Source organism: Marmota marmota, unplaced genomic scaffold (genome assembly GCF_001458135.2).
Source record: "Marmota marmota marmota unplaced genomic scaffold, marMar, whole genome shotgun sequence".
NCBI classification, from domain to species: Eukaryota; Metazoa; Chordata; class Mammalia; order Rodentia; family Sciuridae; genus Marmota; species Marmota marmota.
Genome location: NW_026000026.1, coordinates 26272245 through 26293503, shown reverse-complemented (window position 1 = coordinate 26293503; position 21259 = coordinate 26272245). Strand labels below are relative to the sequence as shown.

The following is a 21259-nucleotide window of genomic DNA, read 5'->3' as shown; positions in this document are numbered from 1 at the left end:
TGGGAAGCGGGTGGAACAGCGGTGGAAAGGACGTGGCCGGGGTCTGAGGGGGCTGAGGTCCTGCCAGGCACCGGGGCGGGGCGGGGCGGAGACGCAGAGGGCACAGGTGGGGTCTGGTCAGTTAGGAAGGGGCGGCAAAGCCGGGAGACAAGCAAGGCTACAGATGGGACCGGAGTGGGGTGATGGCCAGGGTGGGGCAGGGGCTGTGCTGGTAGGGAGAGGGGTGTCACCACAGGGGCTCCTGGAGCGCAGTCATTCCCCCAGGGAGAGTGAGAGGCCAGGGTAGGCGGGGCCAGAGGCGAGGGGAGTAGGGGCAGGAGAGGACAAGGTTGGGAGGAGTGAGGGTACAGGTGGATAGGGGTGAGGTCCCTGCTCAGGCCTCCTCAAGGTCACAGCACGGATGTTGAGGTCACAGCAGGGACACTTGCGTACATGGGGGGTTGTTAAAGTGCAGACGGAGACACAGCCCACACAGGACGGAGCACATGAAGAAACTGGATGTGCTCCACAGCAGGAAGCAGAGTCCCGGCCCAGGGTGACCTCAGAGACAGGCAGCGCGCAGTCAAGTGAAGGGCCACAGCTAGCGGTAAGGTCAGGAGGGCAGGGCAGTAACGAGGGAGGAGCGGCAGGGGGCTCCCTTCCTGGCCTAGGCCTCCCGCGTCCAGTGGGCAGGAGTCTGTCCTGGGACTGGAGCGCCCACCTGCTGGTACTGGCGCAGCGCCTCTTCCTCGCTGGCCAGGCGCGCTCGCTCCTCCGCGTCCGGCTGGTAAGAGGTGGGAACCTGGTAGGTCTCTGGCCGCGCCTGGCAGCACATCTCGCAGCCAGGTCGCGTGGGCTTGTTGATGAAGGTGCAGCCAGGGCACTGCCAGCCCACCTGGGAGCAGAGAGCCATGAGCAGAGTGGCAGACCCGGTGGGGCAGGCAGGGCGCACAGGACTGCCGCTTACCGGTGGGGGCTCGGGCACTGCATCTGGCTGCTGGCCAGGCTCCTGGGGGGCCCCGGACTTGGAAGGATCTGGCTCCAGGGGACCCCTTGGCTGCAGCGTGAGATCCTTGAATCCCAGATCTGCAGAGGAGGAAGGCCGGCCGGATCCATGCTATCCACTGTCCACACCCTGAGCCAGCCAGGCACCCCACCTTCAGCCTCTCTCCTCCCTGGACCTGACTCCAGCCTTGTCCTGCCAGGTGGGCATTCTGGCTCCCTCAGGGATCAGATCCCTACCCCACCCATGATGCTCCAGACTCGGGCCTCCTGATGCACCCAAAGAGCCGCAGGGTCCCCTCTGAGGAGGCCTGTCAGAACACCCAGGGATCCATTTGTGAAGAAACCAGAGAAAAAGAAGGAATGGCGCCAGACTTCCAGTCAGCTCAGGGGAGTCAGGAACCAGGGAGAGCCCCGGGAGGAGGGTTGGGATGGGACTGCTTCTTTTGCCATGAAGGATATCTGTGGGGCTACTGGTGAAACCTGAGAGGGGCTGACTGTACTACATTGATGCTGATTTCTGAATTGGAGAGCTGCACATGGTAACACAAGAAAATGACCTTTTTATTTACAGAAATGACACTGAAGTATTTGGGGAAGGGGACATCATGTCTGACCCTTATTCTCAAATGGTTCAGAAATTAAAACCATTTTATATTTAGAAGAGAATGATAAAGCAAAGCAAATATGGTAAAGTGTTCATATTTGGGAAAGCAAGTGCGGTGGTGCACGCCTGTAATCCCAGCGACCCGGGTGGCTGAGACAGGAGGATTGCAAGTTCAAGACCAGCCTTAGCAACTTAGGAAGACCCTGTCTCAAAAAGGGCTGGAGATGTGGCTCAGTGGTAAAGTGCTCCTGATTCAATCCCTGGTACCAAAAAAAAAAAAAGTACTTCGGAACTTATGTAATTTTTTTGTGCAATTCTGTAACTTTTCTGTAGTTATGAAATACTGCAAAAGTAAGAAATTTAGAATAAATACTAGTTATAATTATCACCATACCCCGTTTACAGATTATAGAAACTGAAGATTCAGAGACAGGAACGAACCTGCCTGAGGTCACACAGTTCTGGTAAATGCCAGGGCCAAGGCGGAACTCCACCTCGCCCCACACCAGATGTTCTAAAGAGGGTTCCCTGTAGCGCTCTCTGCCCACGTCTCTGTCCCTGACCCCCCGTCCAGGCAGGCACTGTGCCCTGCTCGCTACGGCCTCAGGTGAGCCTGGCCCTGTGTGCGCCCCACTGCCTGGGCCAGGGCCTCACCTTCCAGCATCCGCAGCTGCCGCTCCCGCTGCAGCTCCCGAGGGTTAAGCGAGGTGTTGCAGGCTGACAGCAGGTAGAGGTAGGCACTGTCCCCATTCCGCCGCACGCCATGGGAGTGTAGAGTCTCCTGGTCCCGTGCCAACCGCTGCCCAATTACCCACTGCTGCAGTGTGGGTGGGAAGCCATAGTCCAGGAATACCTGGCAGGGGCCAAGAGAGGGGAGGGATGGAGGAGGGCGGAGGTGAGGAGAGGCGCCGAAACAGGCCCCACAGGGACTCCCACCAGCCCCTCACTCACCATGTCCTTGAGGGAGGCCACGGTCATATCAGGGCGCACGGTGAGCCAGATGGTGACGGTGTGCATCTGGGCATCCTCCACGCTCACACACAGCCTGGAGGGGAGAGGGGGGCCACAGGTCCGCCATGGCCACCAGCTAGGACGTGTACACATTTGCTCGCATGTCCACTCACAAGACTCCCGTCTTGAGGAGACTCCCCTGGATTCCCGGGTCCCTCTGCTTCCTCCTCTATTAGGGCCACAGCCGAAGTCCCTCCACCAGCCCCAGGTAGCACTTAGCCTGAGCCACAACTGGCAGCACGGGGGCTGCCCTCCCCACTTCTCCAGCCTCTTCCATCCCTTCTCCAGGCCTTTCAGCCAAACCTCCAAAAGTGGTCATTTACCACGTGCAGAGGCCCAGTGCATACTGACTCTTAATCCTCTCAAGGAGCTCACAGGCGGTACTGTTGTCTCTTTTCCACAGATAAACATGTTACATGTTTATGCCAAAGTACAAGGAATGACTGCCAGAGGCAGGATTTAAGGCCAAACACCATTATTTCAGTGCTTTTTTTTTTCCCTGTTGTTGGACATAATACCTTTATTTATTTATTTTTATGTGGTGCTGAGGATGGACCCAGCATCTCAGATGTGCTGGGCGAGCACTCTACTGCTGAGCCAAACCCCAGCCCCTATTCCAGTGGTTTTGTTGTTGTCTGCAGTAGTGGGGACAGAACCCAGGGCCTCCCACATGCTGGGCAAGCACTCTTTCACTGAACCTCAGCCTGATATTATAAATTTTTCTCAAGGATCCTCAAACACTTTTGGAAGACTAAAAATATGAAAAGGAAGAGCTAATAGGAAAAACCAGAACTGACTCCAAAGGAAACAGAGATGATGTAAAGTGCAGAACAATCTAATGAGCACTCTCAGACTTGGGAACACATTACATCTGCAAAGCAAGGATAGCAAGAACGCATCTGAAGCCAGGTGCGGTGGCACACACCTGTAATCCCAGCCACTTGGAAGGCTGAGGCAGAAGGATCACAAGTTTGAGGCCAGTCTGGGCACTTTAGTGAGGCCCTAAGCAACCTAACGAGACCCTGCCTCAAAATGAAAAATAAATACATAAAAAGCACTGAGGTGTAGCTCAGTAGAAAAGTGCCCCTGGGTTCAATCCCCAGTACCAAAACAAAACAATAAAACAACAACAAAAAGCTGGCAAAAGACATATATAGGCAGTTATCCAAAGAAAAGATGCAAATGACCAACAATCACATGACAAGATGCTCCACATCATTAGTTAACAAATGATTTGGGAACTACAAGTCAAAGCCACATTGGGATACTACTTCAAACTCACGAGGATGCTATAATCAAAACCACACGCTGCTGGCCAGAATGTGAAATGGTGCAGCCACTTGGAGAACCAGCCTTGCAGTTCCTCGTTAGGGTTAATGTAGAGTTACCCTGTGACCCAGCAATGCCACTGGGAGGTAACCCCAAGAGAAATGAAAACAAGTCCACCTGGTCACACACGTTCACAGAAGCATTATTCATAACAGCCAGGAAGTATGAACAACCCGAATGGCCATCAACTGACTAAAGGCTAAAGACAAAGTGATTTGTCCACACAGTGGATTGTTGTTCAGCAATAAAAAGAAAAAAGTTCAGATACATATGGTAAACATGGATGAATCCAGAAAACATGTTAAGTGAAAGATGCCAGACCAAAAAACCACCTGTGGTAAGATTCCACATAAATACAATTTCCAGAATAGACAAATCCCTAGAGATAGATGGCCCTGGAAAGAAGATGGAGAGGGACTTACTGCTAATGAGTACATTATTTTCTTTTTCTTTTTTGTTACTGGGGAATTGGACCCAGAAATACTTCACCACTGAGCCACATCCGCAGCCCTTTTTATTTTTTATTTTGACACAGGGTATCACTAAGTTACTTAGAGCTTCACTAAATTGCTGAGGCTGGCCTCACGGGTCACTGGGATTACAGGTATGCGACACCATGCCCAGCTGAGTATGGGTTTTCTTTATGGGATAATAAAATGTTCTAAAATCGACTGTGGGGATGACTGCACAACTCTGACACACTATTACCTTAATAGGCAGCAATAAAAAAGCAGTAAAAAAAGAATCAGAGACATCAGCATTTATTGTGTGATTACACTTTGGTGTTTCAGTAGAGATTAAAACCTCTGGGGCAAAGACTGACAGCATCCATTCTCCGTTGCTTCCCTTGCTAAGAGAACCCTGCAGTCTAGCTGGATGCCCGGCTGTATTTCACAGCCTCCCTGCAGACTGAGTGTGGCTGTGAGAACAAGATTAGGAATGAAGCAGAAGTATGTGCAACTTCTAGTCTACGTTCTTAAGAGAAGTCTTCCCTTCTTCCTGATGTAATGGCTGGAGCTGGAACAGTCATTTTGAACCATGAGATGAACTTCATGAATAATGAGACAGAAGAAAGATGTGCCTCTGAGGACCATGAGCGCAGAACCTCCAAATTTGAACTGACATTTTTTATGCCACTGTTATTTTTCTTCTATTATATGAAGACTTATATACTAACAACCCTATCACTACTGTTATTGTTTCATTTTAAAAAATGAGAGAGCAAACTCTGAGAGGTAAAATAACCTGCCCCACATCTCAGTGACAAACTGGTGTTTGAATCCAGGGACACTCGGCCACTAAGCCACGTCCCCAGCCCTTTTTATATTTTATTTAGAGACAGGGTCTCGCTGAGTTGCTCAGGGGCTCGCTAAGTTGCTGAGGTTGGCTCTGAACTCACAATCCTCCTGCCTACGCCTCCTGAGCCACTGGGATTACAGGTGAGCGCCACTGTGCCCAGCCAAGAATCATTCTCGAGGGTGCAGTGGCACATGCCTGCAATCCCGAGGCTGAGGCAAATTAAAGCCATTCAGTGAGACCTTAACTCAAAATAAAAAACAAAAGGGCTGGGGATGTTGCTCAGTGGTTAAGCATCCCAGGTTCAATACCTGGTGCAAAAAAGAAAAGAAAAGAACATTTGATAGGCTGCCCATGAAGGTTCAGGAAGCCCAAGTCCCTGGCCAACCACGCAGGCCTCACCTGATGTCCTGTGTCAGGGAGACCTCGGGCTTCAGTTTCACACTCACGGGCACCCGTTGCTCTGCCAGCCAGATGGCACACTTCATAGCCGCCTGTTCATCCCCACCAGCCACTGCCCGGGCGAGACTTAGGGCCATCTCCTCTGCTATTGTCAGCAAAATAGAAGCAGGTTAGCACAGGTTACATTTGGGGAGGTGGGGGGTGAAGGGGATGAGGGACATGGTGACCCCGTGTGCACACACGCAGCTCCCTATCTTCCTGATAAACCACTACATATCCTTCTCTACCCAGCTTTAAAGTCCCTTTCTCTGGAAGAAAGTCCCTTCTCTGACACTCTCTACTCCTGCCAACTTAGGCTCATTTGGTTCCATTTTTCCTTCCTACTCAAGACTTCCCATACTTCCATTCATTTATCTGATGAGCATTCACTGAGCTCCTACAGTGTGTGACCCACAGTCCCAGGAAATGGTTAAAATAAACAGGGCCCCTCCCCTCAAAGACCTGCCAGTCCAGAAGAGAGGGAGAAATAAACAAATTTAACAGGACAAAAAAAGAAATCAGATTGTGGTCCATGTTGGCAAGAAATGAACAGGGTAAGGAGATCAGGGACGGTGCTGAGATCTGAGGAGGAGCAGCAGGGGGGACGTGGAGGGTGAAGGGGGTGGTGTTCATGTGGAGAGGAGTAAGGGAAGGTGCAGCAGGATCAGAACAGAAGCCAGTGGGGCTCCACTACAGTCAGCAAGGGGGTAAGTGCAGGGAGAGGGGGTGGGGGGTCACCCAGGGCTCAGGACTTGGTTCTAAGAACACAGGGGCAAGGAAGGGTTTGCAGCTGGGCAGTGAAACCGCCCAGGTTCTACAATGTTGGGTGGCCTGGGCAAAAGAAGAGGCAAGGAATTCTGATAGGCCCGCTGAGGTCCGTCTCCCCACCCGCCAGGTCTCAAGTCAGTGTCCTCTGGCAGTGCCCGCCCACCTCCTATCGCAGCACAGAGCCGGCCCAGAATGCAAGAGAAGAAACTGAAGGGCAGGTGGGCAGAGAGAGGGCAGGCAAGGCTGGGACCCCTCCTCTCCCTCCCTCTGTGCCCACCTTTCTTGATCTTCTCGTCCATCTGGCTTGGCTGCGCCCATCCCCCAGAGGGGGGCTGTGGCTTCGTGGAAATGCTTCCTCCAGGCCACCTGGGAGAGAGCATGCGACCAGGAGCGACTCAGCCTCGGCCAGTGGCCTTGGGCGCCAGCCCAAGCCCCTTCCATGCTTTGGTGTCCCGGGCGGCAGCCGGGTAGCGTCACACCACCCGGGGCCCGGGCCTGGCACAGGGAACTGGCCAGAACCCCACCCGGGACGGTGAAAGCGCAGGGGGCACCCAGGCAACGGGCGAAAGAGGAAACGGGGCTGGGGCGGAAAGGAGGGAGAGGACGCCGGCGCCGCACGGCGGGGGCGCTCCAGGTCCCCGAGGGGCGCCCCGCTTACCCTGGGAGCGCCCCTGCGGTCTGGGGCTGCGGCCCTACCCCAGCGCTCCCGGAGGCGCCTGTCATTCGGAAGCAGGGGACCAGCTCCGGCGGAAGAGAAAGTGAAAGTGGTGGCCCCGGAAGTGGGGCGGGGGGGCCGGAAAATTGTCTCCTCACCCGGGACCCCCCGCCCGGCCCCAGCGGCAGGAGGCGCCGAGGCTGTCCCCGCGCCCCGCCCCGCGGGCCCGGCCGTCCCAGCGCCCAGCCTCCCGATCCAGGCGGCCCCCTCGTACTGACCACAAAACCCCCGACCCGGGCTCACCCGAAGCGCCGTGCCGCCGCCGGGGGCGGGGCCTGGGGATCGTGGGCGGGACCTGGACCGGAGGACGGGGGTCTGAGCTGAGCCCGAGCCTGTCGGGAGGGCGGGGCCGGGGCCTTCTGGAGGGCGGGGCCGGGGCCTTCTGGAGGGCGGGGCCGGGACCTTCTGGAGGGCGGGGCCGGGCTCTGGAGGGCGGGGCCGGGCCTGAAGGGGTGAAGGCGGGGCCTGGGCCAGGAGGGGCGGGGCTTGAGAGACCCGGTCGTTTGACACCACTGCTGACAGCTTTGGAGAGCTCTAAGCGGGCTCCAGATTGTATCTGACCTTGTCAAGGTCAGAGAGGAATCTGAATCCAAACCTGGCAGGTTCAGGAACCCACCCTCAACCAGACCGGAGGCTGCCTCTAGGCTTTCACCCTCTACTTTTCATTCGTTCATTGACGAAGTTTGCATCCGCCTTACAAAAAAAGTCAGGGAGCCCGATGTACTCCAGGCTTCTGCCTCTTTAAAATTTTCTCCCACTTTTCATTCCACGGATCAGCAGATCCTGTGAGCTTCATCTGCAGAGTAGATTCGGAAACTCACTCCTCGCCTCCTCCATGCCCCATCCCGTGGCGCCTGCCTCAGTCCTCTGTCCTTTCCCAGTCGAGTCGGATTAGCGTCCTCTCCTGGCTCCTAGTTTCTTTTTCTGCCAGCCCCTCCCCTACCTGCAGGCACCTTCTGCCCAGGTACCAGAACATCATGCTAAAATGTGTATCAGATCCAAGTCAGCCCACTCAGATACTCCCATATCACTAAAAGGAAGAGCCAAAGTCCTCCCCAGCCCTGCCAGCTGCCACCCACAACCTCTGCCTTTGTCTCTGACACCCTCACTTGGGTTCGCTGCACTCAAGCCTCACTGGCTTCAGGGTTCTGGGATAACTCAGCCTTTTGGAATCTGCTGCTTTAGAATTTTTCCATAGGAAGAGGTTTCTGGTGACGAATGTTCATACTTTTCTTTGAAAAAAAAAAACACAAAAAAACCAACTTTATTTAGGGCCGGGGTTGTGGCTCAGTGGTAGAGTGCTCACCTAGCATGCTTGAGGCACTGAGTTCGATCCTCAGCACCACGTAAATATAAAATAAAGATATTGTGCCCACTTAAAACTAAAATAAATTTTAAAAACTTTATTTAGACTTTTATTTTTCTTTTGCTACTGGGAAGTGAACCCAGGGGTGCTTAATCACTGAGTCACATCCCCAGCCCTTTTTATTTTTTTGTTGTTGTTTTGAGACAGGGCCTGGTTGAGTTATTTTAGGGGCTCCCTAAGTTGCTGAGGCTGGCCTGAACTTGTGATCTTCCTGCAGCAGCCTTCTAAATTGCTGAGATTACAGGCAAATTGCTGAGATTACAGGCTTGCGTGCACCACCATGCCTGACTCCTAAACCTCCTTCTTGAATGAGTTTTTAGCTGGGTGTGGCTGTTTTTTCAGACTCTTGAAAAGGTACATTCCATTGTCTTTCCTGACTTCCACAAGGGCTGTTGACATTATCTGTTGGTCTGATTAATAGGGAACAGACAGATGAGGGTGGTGGGAACACAAAGTTAAGAGCCCTGCTGTGCTGACCCCCACATGCTTTCTTTTCCAAGAAGCATTTCCCTGCAGCCCAGCCTGGCTTAGGTGGACAGGCTCTGTCACATTCCTCAGCAAACTACCTATTGTCTGCAGGAGAAATGCAGGCCCGAAATAATGTTGAATAAAGGAACCAAATTACCCTGAGGGGGAGACTTTTGGAACCCTTTTCACAGACCGGATCCTGAAACTCAGGGAGATAAGCATAATTCCTCCTGATCATAAAACCTGTAAGAATGTATGGCTAAGAATCCAATTAGAACCTGTTGGTATGGACTAAAGTGACCTAGAGTTGCCATGGCAGCGGGGACTTGAAAGTGTGATGTCATGCTGCTGTCAGTCAAAAGCCAAGAGGTGGATCTGGGCAGACTCTCTGGAAACTTCTCTGGAATCCCCAAAAAACTGGAGTGCAGGAGAGGCTCCGTGTCCCCTTTCCCTTTTCCTATCCCTTCAATAAGCTCAGGCCTGTTCCTCTGAGCAACATGTCTGAAGGCTTCCTGACTTGATTGCAGAATCAGGATTTGAAGGGGGACTTCGTGCTTCTTTAGTTTCTCGGAAGGCCCCAGTCCCGTAACATAACTGTTCTTCCTTTCACGTCTTTATTGGGATACGGTTTATGCACCATAACATTGGCCCACTTACGTGTACACTTTAATGGGCTTTAGTACATTTATAGAGTTGTTCACCCATTTCCACAATCTAATTTTAGAACATATTTATCACCCCCAAAGAAACCCTGAATTCATCAGCATACATGTCCACTTCCCCATCCTCGGCCCCTCCATGTGCTTATATAATTTTGTCTCTATAGAAGTTACCTATTGTAGACTTGCGGCAGCCCGGCTGGCTGGGCAAAATAACCGGGGGGGTTAGATTGATACAGCAGGAGTGGAAGCCATTTATTGTAGGACAGGAGGGGTATATATACATTCCACACAGCTTATCTTAATTAACATAAACTAGATACAGCAGTCAACCAATAAGGAATCTCCACACTTAATGGCTCGCTTTTGTTACTTCTCAAACCACTCCCTCTGGCATTTTGCCAGGCACCATCCAGACTTGTTTACAGACTCTAACATTTTCCAGGCGCCATCCTGACTTGTTTACAGACTCTAACATAAACTTTTTTTTCCAGTACCAGAGTTTGAACCCCAGAGCGCTCTACCACTAGTTACATTTATTTTGAAGAAGGATCCTGCTAAATTGTCCATTTTACACCTCGACTAGGGTCAAACTGTTCCAAAGAGGGGCTGAAATAAGCTTTCAGTCCCCAAAGAGTCAGAATTTCTCTAAATACAGGGGTTCTCCAACTTGGATGCTCAGTAGCATCACCCTGTGTATTGGTTAAGATGCAGAACCCACAGATGTTCTGATTTGGGAGGTCTGGGGAAGGTACAGGAATTTGTATTTAAACAAACACCCTGGGGATGGATGCTCCAACCGATGGCATTTAAGAAATTCTGTTCTGGGCCACAGGAGGTGCCACACATCTGAAATCCCAGATACTTGTGAAGCAAACCAGAGACCCCCACCCAGAGGACCCTTACCATAACGAAGCAGAAACCCCCACCATATTTGTAACATATATGTTCCTCTTCTTGTCAGAATATCAGGAAAAATTTTGATAAAAAATTCAGTGTTGGGGCTGGATTTGTGGCTCAGTTGTAGAGCACTTGCCTAGCATGTGTGAGGCACTGGGTTCGAGTCTCAGCACCACATATAAATAAATGAAAATATAAAGGTCCATCAACAACTAAAAATATATATCTAAAAAAAAAAAAAAACTCAATGTGGGTTAGGACTTTCTAAAACCAAGTTTGGCAGCAGACTTGATGATGTCACTTCTGCTTTTGTTGTAAAACCTGACTAAGCTAAAAAATGGGACGAAAAGCAGTTTCTGTGAATTCAAGAAAAAAGATACTTTAGTGTAGATTCAAACAAAAATGTAAACCTCCCACCACCCCTCCACTTTATATTTGGGTAGAAAGTTCCAAAATTTTCAGAATCAAGGTTCAGAGGATGTTTTAGGCGATAACCCCTCGGGACCCTGCAGCCAATAAATCTGCTTCCTGAAAAAAAAAAAATTCTGGAAGCTTCTGAGGCACAGGAAAGAGGAGGCCACTAAGGTGAGAAGAGGCTCCAGGTCCTGCCTCAAGTGGCAGGCAAGGCTTAGCCACATAGAGAGAAGGGGACAAGTTCATGGCCCTTGTTTCCTCAGGAACACAGGCCCTACATATTTCACATTATGGATATTAGTGTATGCAAACACACACACACACACACACATACACTTTTTACTTGTAGGTGGACACAATACCTTTATTTCATTCATTTATATGTGGTGCTGAGGATGGAACCCAGGACCCCACCCATGCTAGGCGAGCGCTCTACTGCTGAGCCCCAGCCCCAGCTCTCCCATATATATATTTTAAAAGGCCACACATTTGCAGTTCCTCCCATTCAGAGAGAATCTGAATGACAGGGGTTGGCCGATGGACATGTGCCACAGTGACAGAAGCAAACCTGCTCACTGGTGCCTGTCCTCTTGCTGCTAGTGAGCCAGGATTTAACCCTGGGCAGCCTGACTTCAGGGTAGAGTCCGCAAGTGCTGCAAGGCCACCCCCCTTCTTCCTCTAATGTGGCACATGACTGCCACAGTCACTGTGCCAGCTCTTTTGGGCGACAACTGAGCGAAGGACAGAAGGAGCTGGGGAGCGGCATCCTTGCCAACAGCTCTGAGAACCCACTCAACCAAGCGGACCTCACTCGCTGGCTTCTTGCCTTGGGTGAAATATGTTTCTTTCTTTTTAAGCTTTTTTTTTTTTTTTTTTTGGCCATGTTGAGGATCAAAGTGGGGGCCTTGAGCGTGTGAGGCACATCCACCTCTACCAGAGCTACACCCCCAGCCGGTGTTTATGCTAGTTGGACTCAGAAACCAGAGAGTGTTCAGTAAAACCCACTGGGCTGCGGGGAGTGTGTCCTCACCAACCACGTGTCTGGCCTTTCACGTGGAGGACAGTTTTAAAGGCAGGGAGAGCTGGTAAGAGATGGTTGTGAGGTTACAAGGAATCTCCCAGAGAAATAAAATTATTTCACAGTTCTTTTTTTTTTTTTAAATTAGGCACAAGGTGAGAACAGCGACTCATAGTTCCAAATCCATGGTATTGACCCAGTCCTGAACCCTGAGTATGTCCAGAATAGGCCTGAGGCTTTCCAAGTGGCCATGACACAAACCCTGTGTAGTCCTGACCCCCAAAGATCCTCAGGGGCTAAGGGGACAGCAGACTTGGACCCCCATTCCCAAGCATTCATTGAGTCCAATGAGAACCAGCCTCAGAGTGGGATTCTTGTGTCCTTTGGGCCCAAATCTTTGACCTAGGCCTGGAAGGAGAGTGTTTGTTTGTTTGTTTGTTTGTTTCTCCTATAGAACTGGGGACTGACCCAGGGATTCTCTACCACTGAGCTCCATCCCCAGCCATTTTCAAGTTTTATTTTCAGACAGGGTCTCATTCAGTTACCGAGGTTGGACTCAAACTTGCGATCCTCCTGCCTCAGCCTCCAGAGTTGCTGGGATTACAGAGCATGCCACGCACCCCTTAAGGAGAATGCCTTATTCGGGAGCACAAAACAGCTAGAGCACCATTTCCAGCCAGCCTGGGCTCTGCAGTCCTGAGGGCAAACGCTGGGACCTTTGGCATGGAGATGCGTTCCTTTCCTTGAAAGGTGGAAGATACAAAGGTAGCTGGGCTGTTTGGAAAAGGGACTGTCCTCGGGACAGAGGACCTGACACCAGTACAAGTGGAGGCTGACCCTGGTACTAAGTGTGCCAGGCAGACACTGACCTATGCCAGCTTGTCAGTTCTGCAAGCAAGGAGGTTTGTACCGTTTGTTCAGTGTCCAGCACCAACAACGGGACTTAGAAACAGGGAGCATCCAAGCAGGACATATGCATATGCACCTACCAGTGCCTCCTCCTTTCTTCCTCCCAGAAGGCACTTAAGGGTTGGCTCAGTCCAAAGAAGTTGGAAAAAGTTTGGAGAAGTCCCCCAAACTCAATCCACTGTCTGCAGCTGGCAGCCCAGGACGGTGGCCCTAGCCGTACAGACCCACCTCCCCTTCGCCCAGCTCCTCCTCAGCCTCCTCCAGCCCCGGCCCATCGGGAACCACCTGGTCAGCTTCCCAGAGACGGGAGCGGAATGGGACTGAGGCGACGGGGTCCCCCCGTAGCCAGGGGTGCAGCAGGATGCCCGGGGCCGTGNTAGGAGGCCCGCGAGCTCAGGATCTCGGGCCCCGCGTAGGCCGGGCACGCGTGCTTGTCCCACAGGGAGTCGTCGGGGCCCGTCAGGACGCAGGCGTCCTCCAGGTTCTCCAGCACCAGCCTCGTCCTGGGCGGAGACAGAGGGTTAGAGCCCCCTGGAGCCCCCCAGGCCACCATCCACAGTGTCTCCTTCAGGGGCACCCCCTTCCCTGGGATCTGCTGGCATTGGACAGACAGAGCCGGTTCTGGGAGGGTGGACAATTCATCTCATCTCACAGGTGGGGAAGCCTAGGCTCCTGTGTTTCCCCAGGTCACGGAGCAGTTGCATTTAAATAAGATTCCAACCGGGTGCAATCCCATGATAGTGAGGCTGAGGGAAAAGGGTCGCAAGTTCAAGGCCAGCCTGGGCAACCTAGTGAGACCCTGTCTCAAAATAGACTGAGAGGCTGGTAGTGAACCTGGTGAGGTGGCACCATCTGTCATTCCAGTGGCTCGGGAGGCTAATACAGGAGGATCACGAGTTCAAATCCAGCCTCAGCAACTTAGTGAGACCCTAAGCAACTCAGTGAGACTCTGTCTCTAAATAAAATGCAAAATAGGGATGGGGTGTGGCTCAGTGGTCGAGTGCCCCTGAGTTCAATCCCCAGTATCCCCCCCCAAAAAAAGGGTCTGGGGTGTAGTTCAGTGGTAAAGGGCACCTGAGTTCAATCCCCAGTACTGAGAGAGAGAGAGAGAGAGACAGACAGACAGACAGAGAAAACTGGAAGTGCATGGAACATCTCAGCAAGGTCCTGCCTCCAAGGGGAATGACCAAGTTACGCTAGCCTGCAGTGTCCATGTGCGCTGGCCCTTGGCTAAGCCATTTCCTGGCTCAGCTCATTTCACTGTCGCTACAATCTGTAAAGAAGACACCGTGTCAGAGCTCCAGGCTTCGGGCAGGGATAGGAGCTCTGGCTCACCCCACTAGCATCCAGGCATCCAAACCCTCACCTTATTCCCATATTTCCCCCCAAAGCAGCCAGAAATCTTTTTGGCAAGGGCATGGGCAGCACTAGGAATCAAACCCAGGCCTCCTGCATGCTGGGCAAGCGCTCCTCACTGAGCCACATCCCCAGCCCCAGAAATCATATTTTAATGAAAAAGTCCAGTATTTAAAATGTTGGCCCGCCATTTGCAGCTTGTAATTTATTGTGGTTTGGGCAGTGCTGAGGATTGAACCTGAGGCCTTGCTGATGTTCGCCAGGCTCTCTACCACGGAACCATCCCCTGCCTCGCAATTTCTACTTTAAACAGCTCCTACAGGGCACTCCATATGGCTTTTTTTTTTTTTTAATAGCTTAGTTGAACACAATACCTTTATTTTTATGTGGTGCTGAGGATCGAACTCAGGTCCTCACATGTGCTAGGCGAGCGCTTTACCACTGAGCCACACGCCCAGCCCCTGAAAGGCTTCAATAACAATTATTCAATGACCACTGCAACTCATCTTCCTTATGGCCCACTTCCTGGTGGCCTCCAGACAGTTCACAAAAAGCTGACATCCTATGACTTGCAGCCTGGGGGTGGGGCAGGGTCAGCATTATTGGCCCATTTTATAGATAAAGAAAGAAAGGCTTGTGCAAGTGAAGCCAATACTCCAGTGCAAACAAAAGCAGGTGAAAGGCAGAATCATCTCCCTGGATCCACAGACCCTCTTCTGCTAACTACTCTTTTTTTTTCCTTTTTCTCTTTTTGAAGTACTGGGCATTGAAATTGGATCCAGGGGCACTCTGCCACTGTTATTGTTATTTTATTCTGAGAGAGGGCCCTGCTAAACGGAAGAGGCTTGCAAACCTCTTGCCTCAGTCTCGCCAGTAGCTGGAATGACAGGTGTGCGCCACGGCAGCCAGCTGTTAGCTATTCTTGAACTACTGCCTTCAAAAGAGAAGGGAGCACTTTCCTCCAGAAGGTCTGGGGTTGCTGCGCTGACCAAGTTACCTACCAGTTTAAAATCAAGATAATTTTACATGCAACTTTTACTCAAAGGCATGCTGCTCTGATACGAAATGTGGAAGGAAGCCGGGGGAATGTAGAATCGACTCTGGGATTACAGGCAGGAGGATCACAAGTTCAAAGTCACCAACTTAGTGGGCCCTAAGCAATTTAGCCAGACCCTGTCTCAAAATAAAAAAAATAAAAAAAGGGCTGGGGATGTGGCTCACTGGTTAAGCATCCCTGAGTTCAATCCCTGGTACCAAAAATACAATAAAATAAAATAAGCCCCAGGGCCTCGCACATGCTAACCAAATACGTGCATGTTGTACCAAATTATGCTGCCAGCTCTGAGTTTCTCCACTTCTTGCTTAAGTTACTCTGCCTTCTAGGTCTTGGTTTCTTTCTTTCTTTTCTTTTTCTTTCTTTTTTCTTTTTTTGGTGGTGGTGGGGGGTTGGGTACCGTGGATTGAATTTGGGGGCACTCCACCCCTGAGCCCCATCCCCAGCCCTATTTTGTAGTTTATTCAGAGACAGGGTCTCACTGAGTTGCTTAGCGCCTCCGCGTGGCTGAGGCTGGCTTAAGACTTAAGATCCTCCGGCCTCAGCCTCCCGATCCAAGTGTGTGTCCCTGCACCAGCCTGGGCCTCATTTTCTGCAGCAGGGGCCACCTCTTAGGTCTGCCTCGGGGACTCCTCAGCCGCACTCACCTCTCACGGTTGGTGAAGACGAAGCGTCGCAGTTTGAGATCCCTCAGGACCAGCCCCTGCTGGTGGCAGTGCGCCACGGCGGCGGCCATCTGACGGAACAGCGCAGCGGCTTCAGGCTCAGGGACTCGGCGGCGGCTGCGAACCAGGCTGTGCATGTCCCCGTGGGTCCGAGTGAAAAAGACGTAGAGGTGCTGGGTGCCCACCAGGACCTCCGTGGGCCGGGCCACGTGCTCGTGGCGGGGCAGCCGCGCGTAGGGCTCCAACACGGCGCGGGAGTCACAGGCCGGGTACACCTGCAGGCGGGGACCGCGTGAGCAGCCGGGTCCCCGAAGGGCAGGGTGGCCTTGTGAGCAGGCCCAGCCAACCTTAGACACTCCTGTGCGTCCACTGTGCCCACTTTCCAAGTCCCTCAATGCCCACGAAAGCCCCATAAGAAGGGTCACCCCCCACATCCCCCCTTTACAGTTAAGAAACCTGAGAAGCCACGGCCCAGCCGGGTCTTAAACTTATGGGATCCTTCATCTGCCCTTAACTGCTACCCTGTATGGCCTTCAACTTCAGAAAATTGAAAATTAACAGGTAAGCCAGTTGGGTGCAGTTGTGCACGTCTGTAATCCCAGTGATTTGGGAGGCTGAGGCAGGAGGATCACAAATTCGAGGCCAGCCTTAGCAACTAAAGGAGGCCCTGAACAATTTAATGACACCCTGTCTTAAAAAATAAAAAGGACTGGGAATGTAGCTCAGTGTTAAAGTACCCCTGGGTTCAGTCCCCAGTGCCAACATATAAAAGTTAAAAAAAAAAAAAAAAAAAAAACTAAACAGAAAAGCCTTACAGCAGGAGAAAGCCAGAAGAGCAAAGAGCAGTTTATGCTCATCATCCTCAGAGCCACTGCCTGGCACCCTTTCACTCAGCCAATCAGTTTGTATCTGTGCCAGCCACTGGGGAGCCAAATGACTGACAGCCACGGCCCTTTCTCTCCTGATGCCTGCAGTCCAACACAGCAAGCAGACAGTGCAAAAAAGTCAAGGAACTCAGTATTTACAAGTACTGCTGAGTGCTTCCAGCCCAGAAAGATCCTAGAAGAAATAGTACTTTGGAAGCTGGCCCATTTTAGACAGCATGACCCAGAAGGAACTCTGGGCACCTGAATGATTTAAAGATTCCCATGGGAGAAGCTTCGCAGGTGAGGGGCACTGGCAGTGCAAAGGCCCTGAGGCAGTCAAGAGCAGACAGGCTCTAGAAACTCTGCCAGAGGTCAGTGTGGCTGGAAAGGGTGGCGGGCAAGTGGTGAGAGTGGCCAGGGTGTTGGGAAATGTTTTAGGAGTTTATGGGCATTAAACATACATCTGAAAGCTGTGTTCCATTTACGGATGGTAAAATTGAGCTTCAGAAAAAGGAAGTGACTTGTTAGAAGCCACACAGCTAAACTGGGCTTGGTGGTGCACACCTGTCATCCCAGCGGCCTGGGAGGCTAATACAGGATGATCGCGAGTTCAAATCCAACCTCAGCAACTTAGCGAGACCCTAAGCAACTCAGTGAGACCCTGTGTCTAAATAAAATACAAAATAGGCCTGGGGATGGGGCTCAGTGGTCGAGTGCCCCTGAGTTCAATCCCTGGTACCCTCCCCCCCCAAAAAAAAAGGCACACAACTAATCCCCAGCCAGGGACTCACGGGCTGCCTCCAAAAAGAACCTGAGAATGAGGGGTTCTGGGTCCTCCGCACTCTGGCGAGGAGCCGGGAACCTCCCAAGGCCCCCAACATACCTTGCAGGTGTGCTCGGTGCCCGTGGGGTAGTGCAGGGCCTGGTAGGTTCGCCCGTCCTCCTTGGGCTGCAGGAGGACATATGGCCCAAGCCTGGAGGCAGGAGCCACTGCAGGAGCTCGGTCCGGAGCAGGGGGTGGGCTCGGGGGCAGCAGGCAGGGCGGTGGCATGGTCTGGGACTCGCTTCGAGCTCGCTTCGGGATGGGACACTCCACGTCTGGGTCGTCTTTCAGCTCCAGTGGATTCTTCCTGGAGTGGGAGCCTGCAGGAGCAGCCAGGGGAGCAGATGGCATCTAGAAAGAAGGGAGGAGAGCAGGGGAGAGGTGCTGGCGGCCCCTTCTTCCCCTGCTGGGGGGCCGGGCGCATTAAAATCACAATAGCAGGCACCTTTGCCTGGGGGCCCCCTTCTGGGAGTTTATCCTCCAGCTACACTGCCACCAAAACATTAAATATGAAAGGCTGTCCATCAGAGCCTGAAATTGCTGTAGTGGAAGGCTAACACAGGCCAGGACAGCCGCGTGGTAGAATACTATATAACTCTGAAGAAGAACCAACAAACACTTAACAAACTGATGTTTATTGATCATATATTAAGAGGGAAAAAATACACAGAATTGTATATATACAGTGCTCTTATATTAAAAATAATGTGTAAAAACAGCATAGGGGCACACACCTGTAACTCCAGCAACTGGGGAGGCTGAGGCAGAAGGATCCCAAGTTCAAGGCCAGCCTCAACAACTTAGCAAGACCCTATCTCAAAATGAAAAATACAAAGGACTGGGGATGTAGCACAATGTTTGTAAAGCACAATGGTAAAGCACCCCTGGGTTCAATCCCTAGTGCCAAAAAAAAAAAAAAAAAAGTACAGTAACTGGATGCAGCAGTGCACACCCACAATCCCAGTGACTCAGGAGGCTGAGGCAGGAGGATCACAAGTTTGAGGCCAACCTCAATAACTTAGGGAGACCCTGTCTCAAAAAATTAAAAAGGGGATGGGACGTAGCTCAATGGTAAACCACCCTGGGTTCAATCTCTAGCAACCCACCCCCACACAAAGAGGAAGCTTAAAAAAAAAAAGCTGAGTTGAGAGATGGAACTGGCAGCTGGGGAGAGGGAGGTAGAGACTGCACGGTTCTGTTCCTCAAATCTCATAAGCATCTATTATCTACGACCGAAGGGAGGGAGGACGGTGAGTGAACATGTGGCTGCATGCTCCACAGTGAACCTACATGAACAAAGTCAGCTGCAGAACAGAGCCCGGAGATGATCCTATTTAGGTAAAAAAAAAAAAAAAAATGGCACCAGCATATTAGACAAAATACCTTCACATTTATATGCACACAGGAAACGATTATGTGTCCACTGGCCACAGTAACTCCTGCCACCTAACTGCATGGCCTAGAGGGAAAGCAGTTTGGGTAGAAAGTCAAGGAGACTTTCAATTTCAACATTTTTATTTTATTTTATTTTAGGTTATTTTTTATTTTGAGACAGGGCCTCACTTAGTTGCCGAGGCTGGCCTTGAATTTGGGATCCGAGTTGCTGGGGTTCCAGGCATGCGCTGCCACACGGGCTCCATATTTTTAAATGAAGATTCTGCATCACTTATTGCTTGTGTTTCAAAACTATGTCGTTCTTTCTCCCTGGGGGGAGTTGCAGGTACTCTTCCCTGATGGCCCCAGAGCTCCTGGCATCGCTGGGCACATGTCCACCAGACGGGGCCACAGGCAGATGCAGCTTCTGGATGGAGGGCAGCAGTGTGACGATGTGTGTTGGTGGAGGATGGGCAACGGCATGTGGAGGAGGGACAGTTTCTCCAGTGTCACACACTCAGGTTCCAGGCCAAGGAGGCATAAGGGTTAGAGAGGGAGACACCTCAGCCCTGTAAGGACCTCCCAACAGTCAAAGTGGCACCCACAGGGAGCATCAGACAGGCTCTCCTCTTCATGTGGCTCCCAAACGCCTCAGGAGGGGAGGAGCCCCTTGTCAAGTAAAAGGCCATCATCCTGACTTGCTAGGAGTGTAACGTACAAGGGACCTGAGCGCAGCTCAGAGGTAAAGCCCTCGCCCAAAGTGCATGAGGCCCTAGGTTTGACCCTGGGCATCTCATTAAAAAAATAAAAATAAAAAGTGTTTAAGTAGGCAATAAGTGTACATGGGGGTAAGGTGTAGTCAGATATTCCTAGGTTCTAATTCTGGCTCAGGCCTTTTCTGGCTGGGTAGCCCTGGGTAAGTTCCTCAACCTTTCTGTGCCTCAGTTCCTGTACTATGGGAATGAGAAGAAAAGCTCAAAGGATGATTGTAATGGTGAAATAAAAAGAAAAAAAAATGTAGCTGAGCCCTGTGACTGCAATCTCAGCTACTCAGAGGCTAAGGCAGAAGGATCCAAGTTCAAGTTCAAGGCTAACCAGGGAAGGAAGGAAGGGAGGGAGGAAGGAAGGAAGGAAGGAAGGTAGGTCGGTCCACAGTAGCATGCAACTGTTGCAACATAGATGTTAAAATGGTCACTACTATAGTTGCATCACTATTATTATTACTCATGGCTGAACGTTTTAAGTGCCACCCACGGGGATCTTAAGAGATCTCCCCAGCGATGAGGCCAGGGTGAATTAGAACAATCTCACAAGATTGTTCTGATTGTCAAACAAGAAGATGCCTGGCTGTTCAAATGCTGGGTTCCCTATTGGCCGGGAGTGGCTCTGGTGGTGGACATATAGTATCCTCAGGCCACCTTAGTGGACCCCTGTATCCTCCCCACCTCAGAGCTGGGTGGGCCAAGCCAAGCTGTGCTGGACAGATGGGTTATCCAAGTCCACAAATGAGCAAGAAGTGTGCAGGCCACACTGCAGGACCGGGCCTCCCCTGCAGAAGGAAGGCCCCTCCTACCTCTTGGGGTTCCCTGCCACACTGGTCAGGGAGAGGGAGGGCAGGTCACACCAAATACCCGCCACACCACCCACGGTCCACAGGTGCTCACACCCCTCAGAAATATGTCTCCCAGTAAGGCAGCCGGGTGCATGCTTGGAATCCCAGTGGCTCCTGAGGCTGAGGCGGGAGGATGGAGAGTTCACCTTGTTCCTCAGCAACGGAACAAGGCCCTAAGAAGTTTTCTAGACCCTGTCACCAAATAAAAAGGGATGGGTGTGGCTCAGAGGCCTTGAAGTTCAATCACACACACACACACACACACACACACACACACACCCTTTTCCAAGCCAGCCAGGCACAGGCACACAGAATCCAGGGCAGACGGGGGCACACACCTGGCCTTCCACATGGAAGAGGGCAAGCAAGTACATACAGCCCTAGGGCAGTCTGCGACCTCGCCCTGCGCCGCTGTCCCCGCCAGGCCCCGCCCTTGGGAGCGGAAGCTCCAGCAGGCGGATGTTTGGGATCAAAAGGCTCCGCGGAAATTGAGGGCAGGTCGGTGACAGGAAAAGGACGAGGCAAAGGGAGGGAGTGTGGGCCCCAGGGATGCGGCCCCGGCGGACCTGGGCCTTCGCCCCCACACCCGAGTCCGCACGTGCAGCCCACGCGGTCTCAGCGGCTCCG

General features: G+C 51.9%; 3 protein-coding genes across 4 annotated transcripts in view; all 3 read right to left on the bottom strand.

Moving 5' to 3' along the window:
* LOC107142337 (ranBP-type and C3HC4-type zinc finger-containing protein 1) overlaps positions 1–2353 on the bottom strand; it is a 10811-nt gene extending 8458 nt beyond the window's left edge. Inside the window, exons 1-3 of the mRNA XM_048811145.1 lie at positions 2243–2353; positions 947–1065; positions 701–874 (exon numbers count right to left, since the gene is read on the bottom strand). Coding sequence (XP_048667102.1) covers positions 701–874; positions 947–1065; positions 2243–2353 — 404 coding nt within the window. The remainder of the gene's footprint in view (positions 1–700; positions 875–946; positions 1066–2242) is intronic.
* Positions 2354–5622: 3269 nt separating this feature from the next.
* LOC125619025 (ranBP-type and C3HC4-type zinc finger-containing protein 1-like) lies at positions 5623–7336 on the bottom strand. Its single transcript, XM_048811144.1, has 3 exons — positions 7130–7336; positions 6711–6799; positions 5623–5771 (listed from the first exon to the last, which is right to left on the bottom strand). The coding sequence occupies exons 2-3, from the start codon at positions 6730–6732 to the stop codon at positions 5623–5625; spliced, it is 171 nt and encodes a 56-aa protein (XP_048667101.1). The 5' UTR covers positions 6733–6799; positions 7130–7336.
* Positions 7337–12087: 4751 nt separating this feature from the next.
* Trib3 (tribbles pseudokinase 3) overlaps positions 12088–21259 on the bottom strand; it is a 16051-nt gene continuing 6879 nt past the window's right edge. For both annotated transcript variants that reach the window (XM_048811143.1, XM_015481982.2), the window contains 3 exons: positions 17707–17997; positions 15940–16232; positions 12088–13385 (listed from right to left, as the gene is read on the bottom strand). In XM_048811143.1, coding sequence (XP_048667100.1) covers positions 13172–13385; positions 15940–16232; positions 17707–17997 — 798 coding nt within the window. In that variant the 3' untranslated portion in view covers positions 12088–13171. The remainder of the gene's footprint in view (positions 13386–15939; positions 16233–17706; positions 17998–21259) is intronic.